Source organism: Rhinopithecus bieti, unplaced genomic scaffold (assembly GCF_001698545.2).
Source record: "Rhinopithecus bieti isolate Rb0 unplaced genomic scaffold, ASM169854v2 scaffold_1530, whole genome shotgun sequence".
NCBI classification, from domain to species: Eukaryota; Metazoa; Chordata; class Mammalia; order Primates; family Cercopithecidae; genus Rhinopithecus; species Rhinopithecus bieti.
In genome coordinates, this window is record NW_016803808.1 from 3,866,330 (window position 1) to 3,884,071 (window position 17,742).

At 46.3% G+C, this 17,742-nt stretch overlaps 1 protein-coding gene across 5 annotated transcripts in view; it reads left to right on the forward strand.

Annotated features, from left to right (window-relative positions):
* LPIN1 (lipin 1) overlaps window positions 1-17,742 on the forward strand; it is a 149,647-nt gene that overhangs the window by 37,505 nt on the left and 94,400 nt on the right. For 2 of the 5 annotated variants that reach the window (XM_017854046.1, XM_017854054.1), the window contains exon 2: window positions 108-164. In XM_017854046.1, coding sequence (XP_017709535.1) covers window positions 108-164 — 57 coding nt within the window. Of the gene's footprint in view, window positions 1-107; window positions 165-11,611; window positions 11,936-17,742 lie in introns of those variants that run through there. The other 3 variants (XM_017854087.1, XM_017854061.1, XM_017854078.1) reach the window with 2 other exon arrangements.

The window sequence follows — 17,742 nt, forward strand, 5'->3', positions numbered from 1 at the left end:
GTAGAGTTCAGTGAGTTTTTAGTATGTTGGCAAAGTTATGCAACCATTACCACCACCTAATTCCAGAACATTTGTATTAATTAATTTCTAATGTTTTTGTTTTTCAGATTCCAATAATGAGAGACCCTGGGTGGATTCGAAATGTGTGGTCTTCAAACATTAATGTGAGTGCCGTTGTGACAGAATGTCCTCGTTACGCTTTTACATTTTAAGATTAGAGAAAATACTCCATGTCCAACTGCGGTTTGTTGCTGTGGATATCTGCAGTCTCCAAAACAGGGCTATTCCTTTCCGTTGATGCTTTCAGAGATTGCTTGTAGCGCTTTCTGGATGCTTGATTAGCTCCCCATGGAGCTGCAAACATTTTGGCTGTTTCCTAACCTCTTCTTCCTGAGATGAATCCTCCTCCAGGCAGAGATAGGATTTTGTCACCTCCCTGATTAAAAAACTTTCAATGGCTCCCTAGTGCCAAGAGGAAGAGGTCTGCATTCACACTCATGTCATTGGTTGCCCTTACCGGATGCTTGTTACTGCAAATGCAGTTGCACACGTCTAATGAGAGCCTTTGCCCCACGCCCGAGCCCCTCAAGGCCCTTCCCCAGATTCTGCCTCTTCCTCCCGCCGCAGCCTCTTTGCCTTGCACCTGGTTCCCAGGCTTTGGCCCAGCCCTTCAGCATGTCTGGGATTGGTTTTCATGCTTTGCTCTCTGTCTGCCCCCGAGGCTGTCTTTTTGGCTCTTCCTAGATCCCATGTTCCACAGCCCAAAGGCCATCATTACCCTCAGCCCTCAGACTCTCTGAGCCTCTACTGTGTGGGTAGGAAGATATTTTGTTTACAAACCCCTCCCGGCACTCCCAGAGGTGGTCCCAGACTCCCTCTCCCGTTCCTTTCTCCTCGGGCCTTCACCCTGCCCTGGAGCTATAGCTGCAGCTTCAGGGGCATCGTGTAATTTGCTACAGGCCCACAGATCTTACCCCTGAGATGCTTCCACTGTGGGGGAGAGGCTGGAGGCAGCATGTGTGGGTAGGGAGGCTCCAGAGGGGCTGTGGAATGATGCAGGGTAGAAGTGATGACACCGGAATGCTTAGTGTCCCTACTGTGGCCTGGCCCAAGCCTTGTGGCTACGGAACAAAAGTAACACTTAGTCTCCACCCTCGAGGAGCCACAGTTAGAAAGGGACACTGAAACAGAGTGGACCAAGGATTCGCAGAGGACACCTGAGGCTCAGCGCAGCCGCGGGCAGAGTGAGAGGTTCGTCGCTGAGACAAATCCAGAGGCGTCAGTGACGTGGATGAAGAAGGCTGCGAGGAAGGCTTGGCCTGGGCGCTCTGTGAGGAGCAGAAATTTTTATTTCCAAGGGGACTGGCAGGGACCGGGGCCAAATGCAGGCCAGGAATCCTGAGGAGAGAGCAGTTAGTGGCAGTTACGTCTGGAGGGAGAAAAGCCCCGCTCTGTGAGAAGGTGCAGGAAATCGAAGTAAGTGACCCCCTTCACCTGTGGGTGGGAGTGCAGGCCCCATTATCATGGAGGTGGCCTCGGGCAGCTTCCTGTGGTTCAGTCCCATTCTCCAGACTGTGGGGCAGGAACCCATGGCTACCAGGTTTCCAGCCGTGCTTCTGGCCTGACGTGCAGGACACACGAGAGGCAGGTAAGGAAAGGCAATCTGCTGGCCTCCATCCCCACTCTGCACAGAGCTGGGCTCCCAGCGACACAGGGAGCTCAGGACGGGAGGTGCCAAGCAGGAGGCTCCTGCTTCAAGGGTGAAATTGCAGAAAGCCGCCGCCATCCATGGTAGGGGTGTTGGATCAGGAGTGCAAAATCTGGGTCATGGCTCTACCACTTACAGCATGTGTGACATTGAGCAAGTTACCTGACTTCTCTGAGTTGCATTCCACATGCTTACAGCAGGATTTCATTGAATCCTAAGCTTGCTGTTCACCACAGGCCTCATGGGAGGGGAGAAGTAGGGCTTGTAACAGCTTGCGTGGGTGGGGGGTTCAGAAGCAATTTCAGAAAAATGCTTCCAAGAGAAGGTGAGTGTTCTGCAGGGTATTGAAAGAGCCATACCAGTTGACCAAGCACAGAGGTAAGAGAGGTCTGGGGGATGTGATTGGAAGAGGGGATGAAAATGGAGGAGGAGGATGGGCCCTGATGAGAGGAGGCCTCGTCTGCTTTTCTGAGGACCTTGAACTTTATCCTACAGGTAATGGTATGTGAGGGGCCAGGGCAGGCGGATTGAAAGGCCCCAAGCAGGCAAACCCTCCAGATCTGCAGCCCTGTGAGAGTACAGCCATAGGGGTGGGCCTGGAGGCAGGAAGGCAGTTCGGGGTCCACTGTTAGCCTGGCTGAGTGTGAACTCCCCTTGGAACTTCCCAAGGCAGGTGACCAGCTGGCAGTTTGATGCATGGTCTGGAGCACGGACTCACACTGGAGGCCGCATGGCATGGGGAGGTGGCTGGGGCATCAGGCAGGCTTCCAACCCACACCTCTCCTTCTATCCCGGCATTGATCATTGATCATTGTTATGTCCTGCTATCCGTAGAAGGTAGGTTCCTAAATTCCAGGAATGTTTAGTAATGAGAAAACCAAAAATGAGGAGGAAGGGCAACAGGGGAGAAAATAAGACTCAAAGTCTCTCTCTCCTCCCGCTGTCCCTCTCCCTCTCATTCACTCTCTTTCTCCCGCTCTCCTCTCTCTCTCTGTGCCTCTCCCTGACACTGTCCCTCTCTCTCCCTCCCTACTAGTGACTGTGCCACTGCACTAGGCACTGGGGACACAGTGATGAGTGTGTTATGGGTAGTCTTTTCCTTCTGGAGTTCACCAAGCAGGGGAGGGGATAGCAGGATCATAATGGCAGTGCCATGTGACAGGTGCTATGACAGAGTTGCCTGTGGACTCGTGAGGGCAGAGAAGCCAGCAATTCATTCTCCGTTGACTGGAGGCATGTTTGAGGGAAAGTTTTTCTAGGAGGTCGAGCTCTTGGTTTGAAGAATCTAGCTGTGGAATACAGAAACCCAAAGAAATACACACTCACCAACCCCTCTGCCCCGGCTCCATCCCCAAACAAGAGTAAAGACAGCAAAAGGCCTGGAATGCTGGGACAATCTGTGACACCAGAAACAGCAACACCATTTACGTTGTGCCTCCCTCTTGGCTGATGTGTACTTTGATTGCGACATTTCTAATAAGAACAGCAATTCCCAGAATTCGAGCTTATCCTGGCCCACCTCCTGGAAACCATATTTTGCTTATTGTTTTTATTTCTTGTCTTTAGGTTTGGGAAAGGACTGGACCTAAATTTTGGTTTTCTTGGAGGGAGCACGTTTTGTCGGGGGAGGAAGGGAAACTTTGTCTAGATTTAGATTTATTTTGAAAATGTGATCAAGGCGATTTATGTGACTGGTCCTATAGAATCAACTGGGAAATACTGGCTCACAATGAAGGCCACAGTCTCCTGTTCCTATCCAGTTGATTGACGCGTCTTTGCACATTGCCCTGTGGATTCATGCCTGATAGAGGAGGGTCTGGCTGATTCTACAGAGCATCACATGCCAATGATCTCCTTTCTCATACTCTAGCATTTATGCATAATCTCGTCATATTTTAATTTGTTCTACGTTCAGATACTGCCTTACTTGTAAAGACTTTTCTTGGTAGGGAGAGATATGGGGGATGTTTTTCCTGGAGGTTATGTTTGCCTCTCTTTTTTACTGTTAGGAAAAATACTACTCCCTGCCCATCCCCCGCACCCTCCAAACAGACAATGTCCTTAAACTTTGACATTAGCCGATCACGTGGAAACCATCGCATTCTTTATTTTTAAGCCTATTACCTTGTTATCATTGGGATCTATTCCTTCTATTTGGATGACCATATTTTTCATACGGCTTTTAGAATTTTTTAAAAAATGTATTTAGCAAACCTTACATACCACAAATCAGGTGACAGGTTCTTTTCTTCTAAGAGCATCAGAAATATTAACTCATTTATTCCTCACAACGGCCTTCTAAGTTGGTCCCATTATGATTTCTGCTTGAGAGCTGACAAACTGAGCACAGAAAGGCTGAGTCATTTGCTCAAGGTCACACAGCTAGAAAGTGGCAGGGTTAGAATTCAAACCCACAGAGGTTCAGAGACCTTGTTCTTAAGCACTATTCTACCTCTACAAGAAGTTGCTCTCTTTCAGTAGTTTCTAATTCTTTTCATTGCTTCCTTATTTTTAGTGCCTTTATCACACTCTCTAGTTTCCCCAGACTGTCAGCTCCCTGTGTAGGTAACCCTATTTTCCCAGGACCTCTCTCCAGGAGATCTCTCTCTTCCGCTTGCTCCTAAGTCCTCCCACAGAGCTGCGTCTTGGGAGGCCCTCACTGGAGCTACTGTTACCCAATCGCTGTTTTCTTCTTTCTTAGTTTACTCTTTTACAATAAGCAAAAGCTGGAGTACATTTCCAGGTAACCTCCCAGGAAAAGGGGGTCAGAATATATATATGTATGTGTTTGAGGTGGAGTCTTGCTTTGTTGCCCAGGCTGGAGTGTAGTGGAGCAATCTCAGCTCACTGCAAACTCCGCCCCTTGAGTTCAAGTGATTCACCTGCCTTAGCCTCCCGAGTAGGCTGGGATTACAGGCGCCCACCACCACGCCCAGCTAAATTTTTTGTATTTTTGGTAGAGATAAGGTTTCACCATGTTGGGCAGGCTGGTCTCGAACTCCTGATCTCAAGTGATCCGCCTGCCTCTGCCTCCCAAAGTACTGGGATTACAGGTGTGTGGAGATATACTTTGAATCCTCGCATGTCTTAATCTCTAATTTGGCTTCACATTTGAGTTGGGTTGAATTTAGAATTTGAGGTTGATGTTCAGTTCTCACAGAATTTTGTACACATTGTTCCATTACCTTCTAGCAGCAAATGTTCCTGCTATGCCTGTCTGGCTTTCGTTTCTTTGTTAGGTGAGCTTTTATTTTACTTTTTCCTATTGGAAGCTTTTAGGATCTTCTGCTAACTCTTTGTGTCCTGAAACTTCGCACTGATGTACCTGGAGGTAGCCATTTTTCATTCATCTGCTCAGAACTTAGTCTCTTGGGGGACAATTCCCTTCTCCTCTAATAGATATCAGCTGATGAGATATTCCAAGAGATAAAAGGAAAGTGGAAAAACAAGAAGGGTGGTGGCTAAGGATGTAGGGAGTGGTTCTCTATCTCTTTTATCTTCTATTGCCCGACTTTTTTGGTCTGTGATTTGGCAGATTTTGTAAATTTCACTTTCTATTGTTTGTTATTATTTTCACAATCCAAATTGTTTACTTTTCAAACTTCTTTTTTTGTTCTCTAATTATTTCTTCTTTACAGCACTATTCTGTTTTTTGTTTTATGAATGAAATAGCATCTCATATCTGAGCTTCTGATCTGGGGCTGTTTTTTCCTAGTAATTTCTCTTCTGTTCCCTTCATTGTTTTTATTTTTTTCTGGAATTGTTTCCTCTGTTTGTTATTTTTCCTCTTTACATTGCAGGGTTTCCTCAGATGCCTGGCACTTTTTGGTTGTTTTTATTTAGCATGGACGGGATAAAAAAACTTGCCTGGAAGCTCCAACTGATAGAGTTCATTCTGGAATAAAAAATCCAGGAGTTGGCTGTTATCTGGGGCTCCTGAGGCCAGTGCCTGCTTGAGTTCTGTGGGCAGATGGGCCTCTCCCTCACTGCAGCCCCCTTTGCAGGAAGTCCAGGGTGTAGCTTGCTCTATGTTATTTTAGTCAGACTTTCCCTTTGCTTTCACCTTCCAAATTTGTTGAAGTATCTTCTCCATTGAAGATGCCCCTCCTGTTCTTTACATTGCTGTGAGTTTTAAATTCTGAAGTTTCCTTGAAATTTAATGAGCTAGGCCGGGCGCGATGGCTCACGCCTGTAATCCCAGAACTTTGGGAGGCCGAGGCGGGTGGATCACGAGTTCAGTAGATCGAGACCATCCTGGCTAACCCCAGGTGAAACCCCGTCTCTACTGAAAATAGAAAAAAATTAGCCGGGCGTGGTGGTGAACGCCTGTAGTCCCAGCTACTCTGGAGGCTGAGGCAGGAGAATGGTGTGAACCCGGAAGGCGGAGCTTGCAGAGAGCCGAGATTGCGCCACTGCACTCCAGCCTGGGTGACAGAGCGAGACTCCATCTCAAAAAAGAAAGAAAGAAAGAAAAGAAATTTAATGAGCTATCTGGAGTAAAGGGAAAATAAATGCATGTTTGTCTCTTGCTCCATCTGGCATCTGCCCTGGGGTGTTCTTCCTTGCCTAGCATTGTTAACAGAGCTCTTACACAGGTGCCCCTTAACAGTCACTGAGCTCTTATCTAGAAATGCACTGTGGTGGCCCTTATAGCCAATTGCTTCTTTTTTTTTTTTTTTTTTTTAAGCATGAATCATTGTGGCATGGATTAGCGACAGGCACTAGCACAATCAGATACAACAATAATGCATTTACTTGGAAGCTTATACAGAATGGCCATTTTTTGTTCAGTGAATTCTGAGTTGTGAATAGAAATGTTGTATTAATGACTTACTTTGGTGTATATTTCCAGTCCTCCCTTTTATCATTCCCTTCTCCCACCCCAGTGGGCAGCTTACTCTGACTTGCTTGTCCTCCTTTCTCTTGCTGGAGACATTATATATTTACTAGATCTTGCATTCCTAGACCACAGAAGCCTCTCTTAATTGTTTACCCCTACTGTGCCTTGCATCCTAAAATGGCCCACAATAGAGGCAATGATACCTTTAACACCAGTATATGCCTAGTTCATTTATTTTCATGATGATGAGTATATTTTAATTATAGTTTATTATTTTTATTATGATGAATATCTTTTTGCAACCAGACATGACCCATGATATGGTATTTAAGCATTCATTTAAAATTTTTTGTTGAGCACCTATTAAGGGTCAGGCACTGCACTAGATACTTAAGCAGAAAAGGTCTCTTCCCTCCTGTAGCATCTGTTTGCTGGGAGGTAATTCTACAATAGTTGTAAGCACAAATGGAATGCTTTAATATGTAACTATTTTGAATAAAAGATATGTGGAACAGCCAGGGTGTCTAACAGGGAGAACTGACATAGCCAGGGAGGCTGGTGATGCTTGAACTAAGATTGAAGAATGAGTGGCTATTGACCAGGTGAAGAAGGGGGAAGATTCGTGTTGGGGCTGAGCTTGCACAAAGCCCCTGTGGTAGAAGGGAACAGAGCAAGTGTGAAGAAATGGAAGCAATGTGGTGCAGCTTAAGCTTAGACCTGGGGAGAAATGGTGGAGCCAGGGCAGCGGTGGCTGCCGACATGTGGTCAGATGTTGGATCCTGGAGCTAGAGCAGTGCGGGTGTCTGGCAGAGTGATGTGTCTCGTTCTGAAGCTCTCTAGCTGATCCAGCTGTCTCCTGAGGATGCTGCAGCTGAGTTGAGCATGGACCAAGCAGATGTATGGTGTCAGGTTACGCATATGAAGCAAAGTGTGAGAGAAGAGAATTCAGACTGAGTAATGCTAGGACAGGGCGAGTCCTTGTCTGCCCATGCCCTGCTCTCTAACTCCATCCATCTCTTCCATTTGAGATTCCAGAAACTCCCAACTGATTCCTTATCTAGACTGTGCTGAACTCTGCTCAGAACTTCCTCCAATTAGGTTAGCTGTGCCTGAATCTTTACTTACACGTCCCCAGGGAAGGGAGGGGAGAAAGTATTGGGTGGGATGTTACCTATTTTAAAATCAAGGTGAATTTGCATTAATTCCTTCTTCTGAAATGATATCAATATGCTTGAGATGATTAGAGATGCCCTGGGGTATCTCAGACCTGAGATTGACAGTTACTGTACTGTGTGCGTGCGTGTGTGCGCATGTGTGCGTGCGTGCGTGTGTGTGTGTCAGGGGTGAGGATGCAAGATGATCTGTGCCTGTGAAGTCACCTCATAGAGATGTAAATTATAGGTCATGGCTAAAAGGTGTGCTGGTTGTCCTCTATTTCCCATTGTGTCACTTTCCAGTGTGAGGACTGAGGTCCCCAGGTGACTTGTGCAGGGTCTCATAGTAAGGGACAGAGAACTAGCCAGAACCCAGGTCCCCAGTTCCCCACACCCTATCCAGCACACCCCAGACTCCAGAAGGACCTGTGGGATTTTTTTTTTAACCGGGCCTATATCCTCACTATTCTAGGAGGAAAAAGTGTAGCGTTTGGTTGAGGCCCAGGGCAAATTTAATGTGGAGATTGGGGACAGTCACTTTTCCTCTGGTGACTTGGGTCACCTCATGGACAGAGCCTGATGTCTGGCCCATGGGCAAATCTGAAACTCAGAACCTTCAGACAGAGTCCTCCTGTCCCTTCTCTTCTCATGGGAGAGAAGCACTGGTCACTTAGAAGTGTGGCACAAACCTCCAAATGTGGAGAGCATCCTCTAAGCAGGGTGGGGAGGGGAGAGGAGAGGAGCTAATGCCAGCTCAGCACAGAGAAGTTCAATGGCAGCTCTCAGAACCCAGACTTGCCCATCTCTGCAACAACCATCATTCATCTGTGGTTGCTTAGGGTGGGAGCGGGAAGCTTAACACAGAATTATCCAATTGGTTTTGCAAGAGCTATAGTAGTTCAGTTTGGAAGACAGAGAAAAAGAAGATTCATTGAGTTAGGACTGGATAGAGCATTGAAGGAATCTGGCTCCATTTGCTAAGTCATGTTCAAAACCCCTCCACAGCCCCTGTCCAATTGAGGGTGCAGCTGGGGGCTTCCAGATCACCTTTATGCAGGCCTGACTTACTCATAGGTCCTTTTCATGATGAACCCAAATCCATCCAGCTCCATCCTTCATAGCCTTTGAGATTACAGACAAATGTCATCCTTCCCCTGAATGCCAGCCCTTCGACACTAGGCCTCCACATCTCCATCTTCCATTCCTCACACGGGGTTTTCTTTTGTAGATTAAGCAGCTTCAGATCTCATACTTAGACCATGGTTTGCCCACCCCTTTCGTCCTGCGTCATTCTCTTCCAAACAGGAGAGCCATCATCCTCACGGCTCTGCGGTGTAAGGGCCAGTAGGGACAGTAGGGACTGCAGTTTGTTAAGGCTGGCGTTGGCATGACCTGCAGAGAAGCCTAGGAGAAATGAATTCCTTTGTTTCAGGCTAATAGATGTGCAGCCCAAGATTACAGGGTTGGGAAAATGCAAAGCTACGTGATCTTACTCTAAGGCTGGCGGAAGTGTTACCTAAGCCGGAATCTTGTAGCCTACTGAACATGCAGGCTTCAGTAACACCCCTTCCAGTCTCAGTAGAATACTGTACACTTTTGAGAATGAGAATCATGATTTCAGAAGCAAGTGATTGTTTTTTAGTTCCCAAATTTTAATAAGGAAGGGTTGACATGATCTTGAAATATTACAGAAGAGCCTAGCACTTAGAACAAATGATTGGTAAATATTTTAGGAATAACCACACTCTCTTATATAGAACAACTGAATGTGCTAGATTAGCATATGATTTAAAAGGTGCTGGTGCATAATAAAAAGTCAATAAGGTGGCCGGGCGCGGTGGCTCAAGCCTGTAATCCCAGCACTTTGGGAGGCCGAGACGGGCGAATCACCAGGTCAGGAGATCGAGACCATCCTGGCTAACACGGTGAAACCCCGTCTCTACTAAAAAATACAAAAAACTAGCCGGGTGAGGTGGCGGGCGCCTGTAGTCCCAGATACTCAGGAGGCTGAGGCAGGAGAATGGCGGGAACCCGGGAGGCGGAGCTTGCAGTGAGCTGAGATCCGGCCACTGCACTCCAGCCTGGGCGACAGAGCGAGACTCCGTCTCAAAAAAAAAAAAAAAAAAAAAGTCAATAAGGTAATATACAAATCCCACGCTGTTACTAGAAACTACTGCCCTGCCTTTGAACATGAGAGCGTGCTTTGTAGGACTCTGCAGTGAACACGCATCTATCCAAGGTACCATGAACTAGAGACAAACTAAAAAAAAAAAATCTCTTCCCTGTAATAACTTGCCTTCCAAATGTGGCTTTTCCATCAAAGTTCAAAAGCACTGTTCAAAGTGGGGAGGGGCAAGCAGGTTTTGTATGCCTGGAAGATCAAGAGAGTTGGCTTGACTCTGCATTTTCCCAAAGGGATGACCCATGGTTCATGAACTGATATTTCTAAGTTGCACCTTCTATCCTGAATGTAGAGATTTGCTACTAGACATAGTGATGGTGCCAGAGTCTTGCTAATGAGAAGAAAACCCCCTCGAATCCTAAGCATCTATGTAAAAACTGGGAAGGAGGGCCGGACGCGGTGGCTCATGCCTGTAATCCCAGCACTTTGGGATGCCGATGCGGGTGGATCACGAGGTCAGGAGATCGAGACGATACTGGCTAACACGTTGAAATCCCGTCTGTACTAAAAATACAAAAAATTAGCTGGGTGTGGTGGCAGGTGCCTGTAGTTCCAGCTACTTGGGAGGTTGAGGCAGGAGAATGGCATGAACCCGGGAGACGGAGCTTGCAGTGAGCCGAGATGGCACCACTGCACTCCAGCCTGGGCGACAGAGCGAGACTCCATCTCAAAAAAAAACAAAACAAAACAAAACAAAAAAACTGGGATTGAGGAGCACAGGGAGGTTCCTTGCTGTTCTGTGAAAAGTTTGGGCTCCCAGAGTCATGCCTGAGCAGACTTCTGATGCTTAAGTGGCAGTTCTGTCATATTTTATTTTATTTTATTTTTATTTTTTTATTTTTTTATTATTTTTTTTGAGACGGAGTCTCGCTCTGCCGCCCAGGCTGGAGTGCAGTGGCCGGATCTCAGCTCACTGCAAGCTCCGCCTCCTGGGTTTATGCCATTCTCCTGCCTCAGCCTCCCAAGTATCTGGGACTACAGGCGCCCGCCACCTCGCCCGGCTAGTTTTTTGTATTTTTTTTTTTTTTTAGTAGAGACGGGGTTTCACCGTGTAGGCCAGGATGGTCTCGATCTCCTGACCTCGTGATCCGCCCGTCTCGGCCTCCCAAAGTGCTGGGATTACAGGCTTGAGCCACCGTGCCCGGCCGTTCTGTCATATTTTAAAGGATTCCATTCTGTTGAAGAACTTTCCATTTTAGCATGTTAAAAACTTCTAATTTTCGTTGATTTGACAATAATTCAAAAATTGTATACTGTAATTATTCATCGTTTTATCCCTCTGATTTAGGCATTTCAAAGAGCTCATATATAGGGACTTGATGCCTTTTCTATTCAACAACATTTATTACAAAACTCTCAAAATCAAACTTAGTAGATACCATCAAATTTCCGTAATTCCCTCCCTCAATGTTTTTCTCAGTTCGTTGGAGTGCAACATTCTGAATTAAAAATCTCTTCTAGTTAGCTTGCTGTGAATTCAGAAATCAGTGAAGAGAAATTTGATTTTGTGAAAGAACCTGCCCCTGCTGTAATCCAAGCCTTCTCTATTGGCCTCTGGTGTGGATGAGGCTCAAGTCTGAATCCAGGGCTGGTCTCCTGCATGCTTCCTCCTGAAGCCTTGCTCACTCCTCTTCATCTCTTTCTCTCCTCCTCTGAGCACCACCAAATGCTGATGTCATAGTGCCCGTGGGGAGCATCAGAATCCTGCCGCCCAACAATGGCCTTTCCTGGGAGAGCCTGTGTGCAGGGCACGCATGAGAGCAAGCTGGAGAGGGAGAGAGGATGGGAGGGGAAGAGGCGGCCTGAGGGAAGGAACAGGAGGGAAGAGGGAATGAAGGGCAAGACCAGGGCCAGCCATGCCTGTGCTAACAGCAGCCACCCAGCGGTGGCCCAGCCTGCTGAGAACTAGAAAATCAGAAGAAAAAGGAGAATCCACCAAGAGACCCAGGTTCCCATGAGCAGGGGCCTTTATCTGAAGTTAATGGAAGCTGAGCCGGGTCCTGACAATGTACCTTCTGATGAGGAGATGAGACTTTCCTCTGAAAGCTAAGGTAAAGGGCAGGCAGGGAGGGTGGGGAATCACGATGCTTCTGGAGCTTCCCGGTGACGCAGGTCAACATGTCCCCCATCGGGCTTCCCAGGCACTGGCTTGCTGAAGGGGGCAGTGACTGGAATTTGGGGAGGCTGGAGCCGTGCAACAAGACTGGGAGTTTTGATTCTGTTCTCCATTTGCTGGTCCGCTTTGGGCTTTTAGACAGGTCTCGCCAGCTTTTCCGTGTAACTGGATGCTTTCTCAAGGAATTCTTGTAAGAATCATAAACTATGGTCCATATTTATAAAATTCTAATGTAGACAATAATTTTTTTCCAGTATTTTATTAACATGGGGAATGCGAAGGAATTGCCATTAGATGCATGGATGCCATTAGATGCAGCCTGTGATGTTGAGAGTATTTTCAGGGACAGGGAACTCTCCAAGTTTCATCCTGACAGGAATCCTCAGAGCCTAATTCCTCTCAGAGGGATGAGAACAGTAGGGACAGGAACTTCAATTCCCAAACCAGGACCCAGAGAGAGCCCACAGCACCGCTGGAAGTAGGTGATGTCTGTCTCTGGGTCCCCTCACCCGTTCCTGACTTGATCCTCTTTCTCTCTCCATGGGAAAGAGGGGTCCCTAGAATTTTATGTAACCCTGGGAACCATTCATCATGCAAAAACAATCAGCAAAAACACATTTATAGGAAGCGCAATTCCACTGGGATTTTAAAGTAGTAGATTTTTTTGTTTGTTCTGTTTTGTTTCTGAGTTGGGGAAAGGTGGCTGTCACAGACTTTTTGAAACAGCCAGCCAGTGTGGTCTGACACTCCAGGGCTCCTGACAGGGAAACATGTGGGCACAATCCTGGAATCACTTTTTTCTCCCTGGATTTCTTGCCCTTCTTTTATGGATGAATGTGGAAACAAATGAAGATTCAGCTTTCCCAAATCCAAGAAGGACATTTAAGAGATAAAGCTACAAGGACTCTCATCTCACAGGGTGGGATCAGGACTTAACGCACTGCAGAGAGGCTGCCATGGCCCCACCTTGAGCCTGAGTGGTGACTGGCGGCCTTATTGCTGGAGTGATCCATTCTCATAAACTCAAAATGATGGAAATGCACTGTTCCTTCCTCAGTTTCCATGGCAATCAATCAATGGTCATAGCTTGACCTGATCACCAACCATCTGGACCATCATAGAAGCCCTTTCTACCTCAGCTGCTGCCTGGCATATGAAATGCCCACCATAGCCAGATTCATTTAATAAAACAGAGGTTTCATAATGTTTTACTTCCTGCTTAGAAGCTTTTAATGGCTCTCCAGGACCTTCAGGACAAAACGCTAACTCCTTAGGCTGCCATCTGAGGCCATGACAAATCGGTCTCAGCCTGTCTTCCCATATTAACGGCTCAACAAACCCATAGGGCTGTTTGATAACCTGCAAGTGAATCCTAAACACGTTTTGAACTTTCCCATTGCCTAAGGTTTGCTAAACGTGTGGCTCCACTATTACTCCCAGCCACGCTCTCCCCTGTCCCCTGTCTCTTCTCTGCTCATCTCTCCTGGTTGTCGTCCAAAGCTCCTCCAGGTCTGGATCAGATCTCGTCTGTTTAAGAGCAGCCTCAGCCTCTCTTCCCACCCCAGCACCCCCTCAACCCTCCCCCTCCCAAGCTCCTCGAGCCTCTGGGACTTTGGCAACCATGTGATAGTAGGCATATGTGGCAACGTTGAGCCAGTTATTATTATTTTTTAAATAAGCCACAGAATTGATTCAAATGTTGCCAGTTTTTCTACTAGTGTAGGTTTTCTGGTCCATTGTATGAAAAGCAACAATGAAAGGAATCCAAGAGATCTCCTTGACACAATCAAACTGAAATTCAGTGCGATTAAATGTCTTGACAAAGTCACACAGCTAGCAAGGGGCAGGGCTGAGACACAAAGCCAACCTTTCTGATGTCAAATCCTGTGTTCTTTCTCCTGTACCACACTTGATGATTCTACACAGGAAAGAGTATTGTGCATTTGGTCATGAATCAAAAGAGACCAGTTTGTATTAAATTAGAGACCTTCATTCACATTGCAATGTGACATTTCAAAGCTACTGTTAGAGCATAAGGGACTCTAACCAATGACCACCTTTTCTTCTCCTGTCCTCTAACCAATGACCACCTTTTCTTCTCGTGTCCTCACTCACACGCTTTGAGAACACATAGGATGAGGGATGGATGACAGTAATAATAACGTGACAGAGAGAAACTCACCCTTTTTTATAGCCAAGCAAATACAACCCATTGCATACATGTTCTGAAGATAAACCATAACTAGTCCTCAAGTAAGAGCACTTGACAGCACCCTTTATCCTTCTTAGTTCATCTTGAAATCACGTGGTAATCTGCATTAGCTAATTGCTTTTACCCAAGACCCAAGGGGGAAAAAAAGCCATCTAGACAGGAGATAGTTTTGCATCTTGGAGCAAGTCCCCTGCCAAATAGGCTCTCTCTTACCTTCTCACGGAAATTAGGAGATGGGGTGCTGTCTTCCCTCATATTTACATTTCAAGGAGGTGGCCTCCAGGTCTCTTAGGAAACACTCCTGAGTTTTACAGGTAGCCACAGGCTTATTTAGCTTTTCAAAAGATTTACAACGTCTCAAAGGGACAGAGAAAGAATTTACAATGACACGTGTCCTATAGTAAATGCTCTCAGAGAAGGAGGAGGAAGGCAGTCTCTTCCCCTTATTGCATGAGAGATAATTCCAAAAATATCTTTGGGGCCGGGCGCGGTGGCTCAAGCCTGTAATCCCAGCACTTTGGGAGGCCGAGACGGGAGGATCACGAGGTCAGGAGATTGAGACCATCCTGGCTAACATGGTGAAACCCCATCTCTACTAAAAAATACAAAAAACTAGCCGGGTGAGGTGGCGGGCGCCTGTAGTCCCAGATACTCGGGAGGCTGAGGCAGGAGAATGGCGTAAACCCGGGAGGCGGAGCTTGTAGTGAGCTGAGATCCGGCCACTGCACTCCAGCCTGGGCGGCAGAGCGAGACTCCGTCTCAAAAAAAAAAAAAAAAAAAAAAAAATCTATCTATCTATCTATCTATCTATCTATCTATCTTTGGTTAGTATTTACCCTTGCATTAGAAAGGAACAGTTGAGCTACAGCTGCACAGCTCCTTTGATGAGACAGAAGGAACAAGGGATGCAGAGACAGAAGGTTTATTCAAAAGTGTTCCTGGCTTGGGCGCGATGGTCAGGCCTGTAATCCCAGCACTTTGGGAGGCTGAGGCAGGGCGGGATTACCTGAGGTCAGGAGTTTGAGACCAGCCTGGCCAACATGGTGAAACCCCGTCTCTACTAAAAATACAAAATTAAGACCGGGCGTGGTAGCACACGGCCGTAATCCCCAGCTTACTTCAGGAGGCTTGAGACAGGAGAATTGCTTGAGCCCAGGAGACGGAGGTTGCAGTGGATCCGAGATTGTGGCCACTGCACTCCAGCCCCCCGTAGGTGACGAGCAAGACTCTGTCTCAAAAAAAAAAAAAAAGAAAAAAAAAAGAAAGTGTTCCCATGCGCACCCTTGGAGGGGATAATGTTCTTCTTACATCTTTGATGCTCCTTTTAGATGTATGTGGTTTTATTATATATTATATTAATGTTAGGCTTTAGGTTAAAGGAAAATTCAATTTCGCTTTCCTAAGTACACAGGAACACGTATTTGAATCTAGGAGATTGACAATAGCTCTCCTAAGGGTCTGTCCCTTTCCTGTGCTAGCTTAGCTTAGCCAATCAACCCAGTCCTTCAGCAAGTCTTCTGAGACCTTTCTATGGGTCTGGCGTACACTGGAAACTGTGGAATAGGGGAAATGTGAGACGAATGAAGTCCTCAGAGTGTAGTTATTCTCCTCACCAACCCCAGGTTCTAGGTCAATGATGAAATGGGTGCGTGCCAAAGTGAATGGCAATAGGCAAACAGCATTTACATTCTTCCCATGAAATGATATGATTTGTTAGCATATTCAGTCTCTTTCTGCTTTCCTAATTCATTCTTTTGAGCTGATAAATGGTTATATCACTTAATGCTGTAGATTTTATCTTCAAAGGTCTATCTGCTAAGGCATTTAGTGGCTGAGCTATGACTCCAGGGGGCTGGCTCGGGTGTCCTAGTACTGTCACAGGTTGCACAGTGTCTTTGCAGAAGCCTGATTTTATTTGGAAGTCAGCTTCCCTCACTGAGGCCAGATGCTGGGTCACTCAACTGACTAACGCCTTAGTTTTGGGGTTCCAGTTTCTATAGCTGGTTGATGAGCTCTGTGTTGGGGCAGCCTGGGGAAGAACTGAGCATTGGGGTGCCTTCAGTCCAGGTTGATTTTGTGGATTTGAAATCACTTTGATGCCCTTTAGGATGCAAGCATCTTTTCAGGTCTTTTTAGAATGCTGTCTTAGGTCAGGCTGCTAGAACACCTATCATAGGCTGGGTGGCTTAAACCACAGAAATTTCTATCTCATGGTTCTGGAGACTGGACCTCTGCCACCGGGGTGCCAGCATGGTTGGGTTCTAGTGATGCCCACTTTCCTTGGCTTGCAGACAGCTGCCTTCTCCCACTGTCCTCACATGACACAGAGTGAGCTCTGGTTTCCTCCTCTTCTTGTAAGGGCACAAATCCCATCATGGAGGTCTTGCCCTCAAGAGCGCATCTAAACCTAATTACCTCCCAAGGCTCCACCTCATCATACCATCACACTGGGGACTAGAGCTTCAACAGATGAATTTTAGGGGGCACAAAGATTCAGTCCATAGCAGATGCATTTCTCAGTTGAAGCTAAAAAGCAATTCCAAAAATGTTTTCTTCTTTGGTAGATTCATACAGTATACACTGCTATGACCTTGCCAATGATTAAAATATTAGAAATTTAGAAATACCCATTGTAGTCACTGTCCCCAGTCTCCTAAGTGGCCTCATTCCTGCATCTCATCTCTTCTCTTAGATTTGCCACCTTCCCTTTGCAACCCTCTGCATAAGCCAGCAGCTCCCTGCTCTGCTGTGGCTGGTGTCTGCTCTGATTGGCTTATGCTCATGGCATGCCTAATAGTTTGAATATCATCCCTGGGACTGGCAAAGGAGGCACTGTGGACTACAAGGCTGGGGAAAGCTGGGAAGAAGGATGAAGCCTGGAGTGCTACACGCAGATGTGCTGATCTGAAGTGTATGCCAAAGGACATCACCTTTATAGGGAAGTGGACCAGGAGGAGGAAGCGAGATAATGTCACATTAGAAGTGAGGGTGTGACATCTACAGCCATCTGATCTTTGACGAACCTGACAAAAACAAGCAATGGGGAAAGGATTCCCTATTTAATAAATGGTGTAGGGAAAATTGGTTAGCCATATGCAGAAAACTGAAACTGGACCCCTTCCTTACACTTTATACAAAAATTAACTCAAGATGGATTAAAGACTTAAATGTAAGACCTAAAACCATAAAAACGCTAGAAGAAAACCTGAGCAATACCATTCAGGACATAGGCATGGACAAAGACTTCATGACTAAAACACCAAAAGCAATGGCAACAAAAACCAACGTTGACAAATGGGATCTAATTAAACTAAAGAGCTTTTGCACAGCAAAATAAACTAGCATCAGAGTGAACTGGCAACTGATAGAATGGGAGAAAATTTTTGCAGTCTACCCATCTGACAAAGGGCTAATATCCAGAATCTAAAAGGAACTTAAACAAATTTACAAGAAAAATACCAAACAGCGCCATCAAAAAGTGAGCAAAGGATATGAACAGACACTTCTGAAAAGAAGACATTTATGTGGCA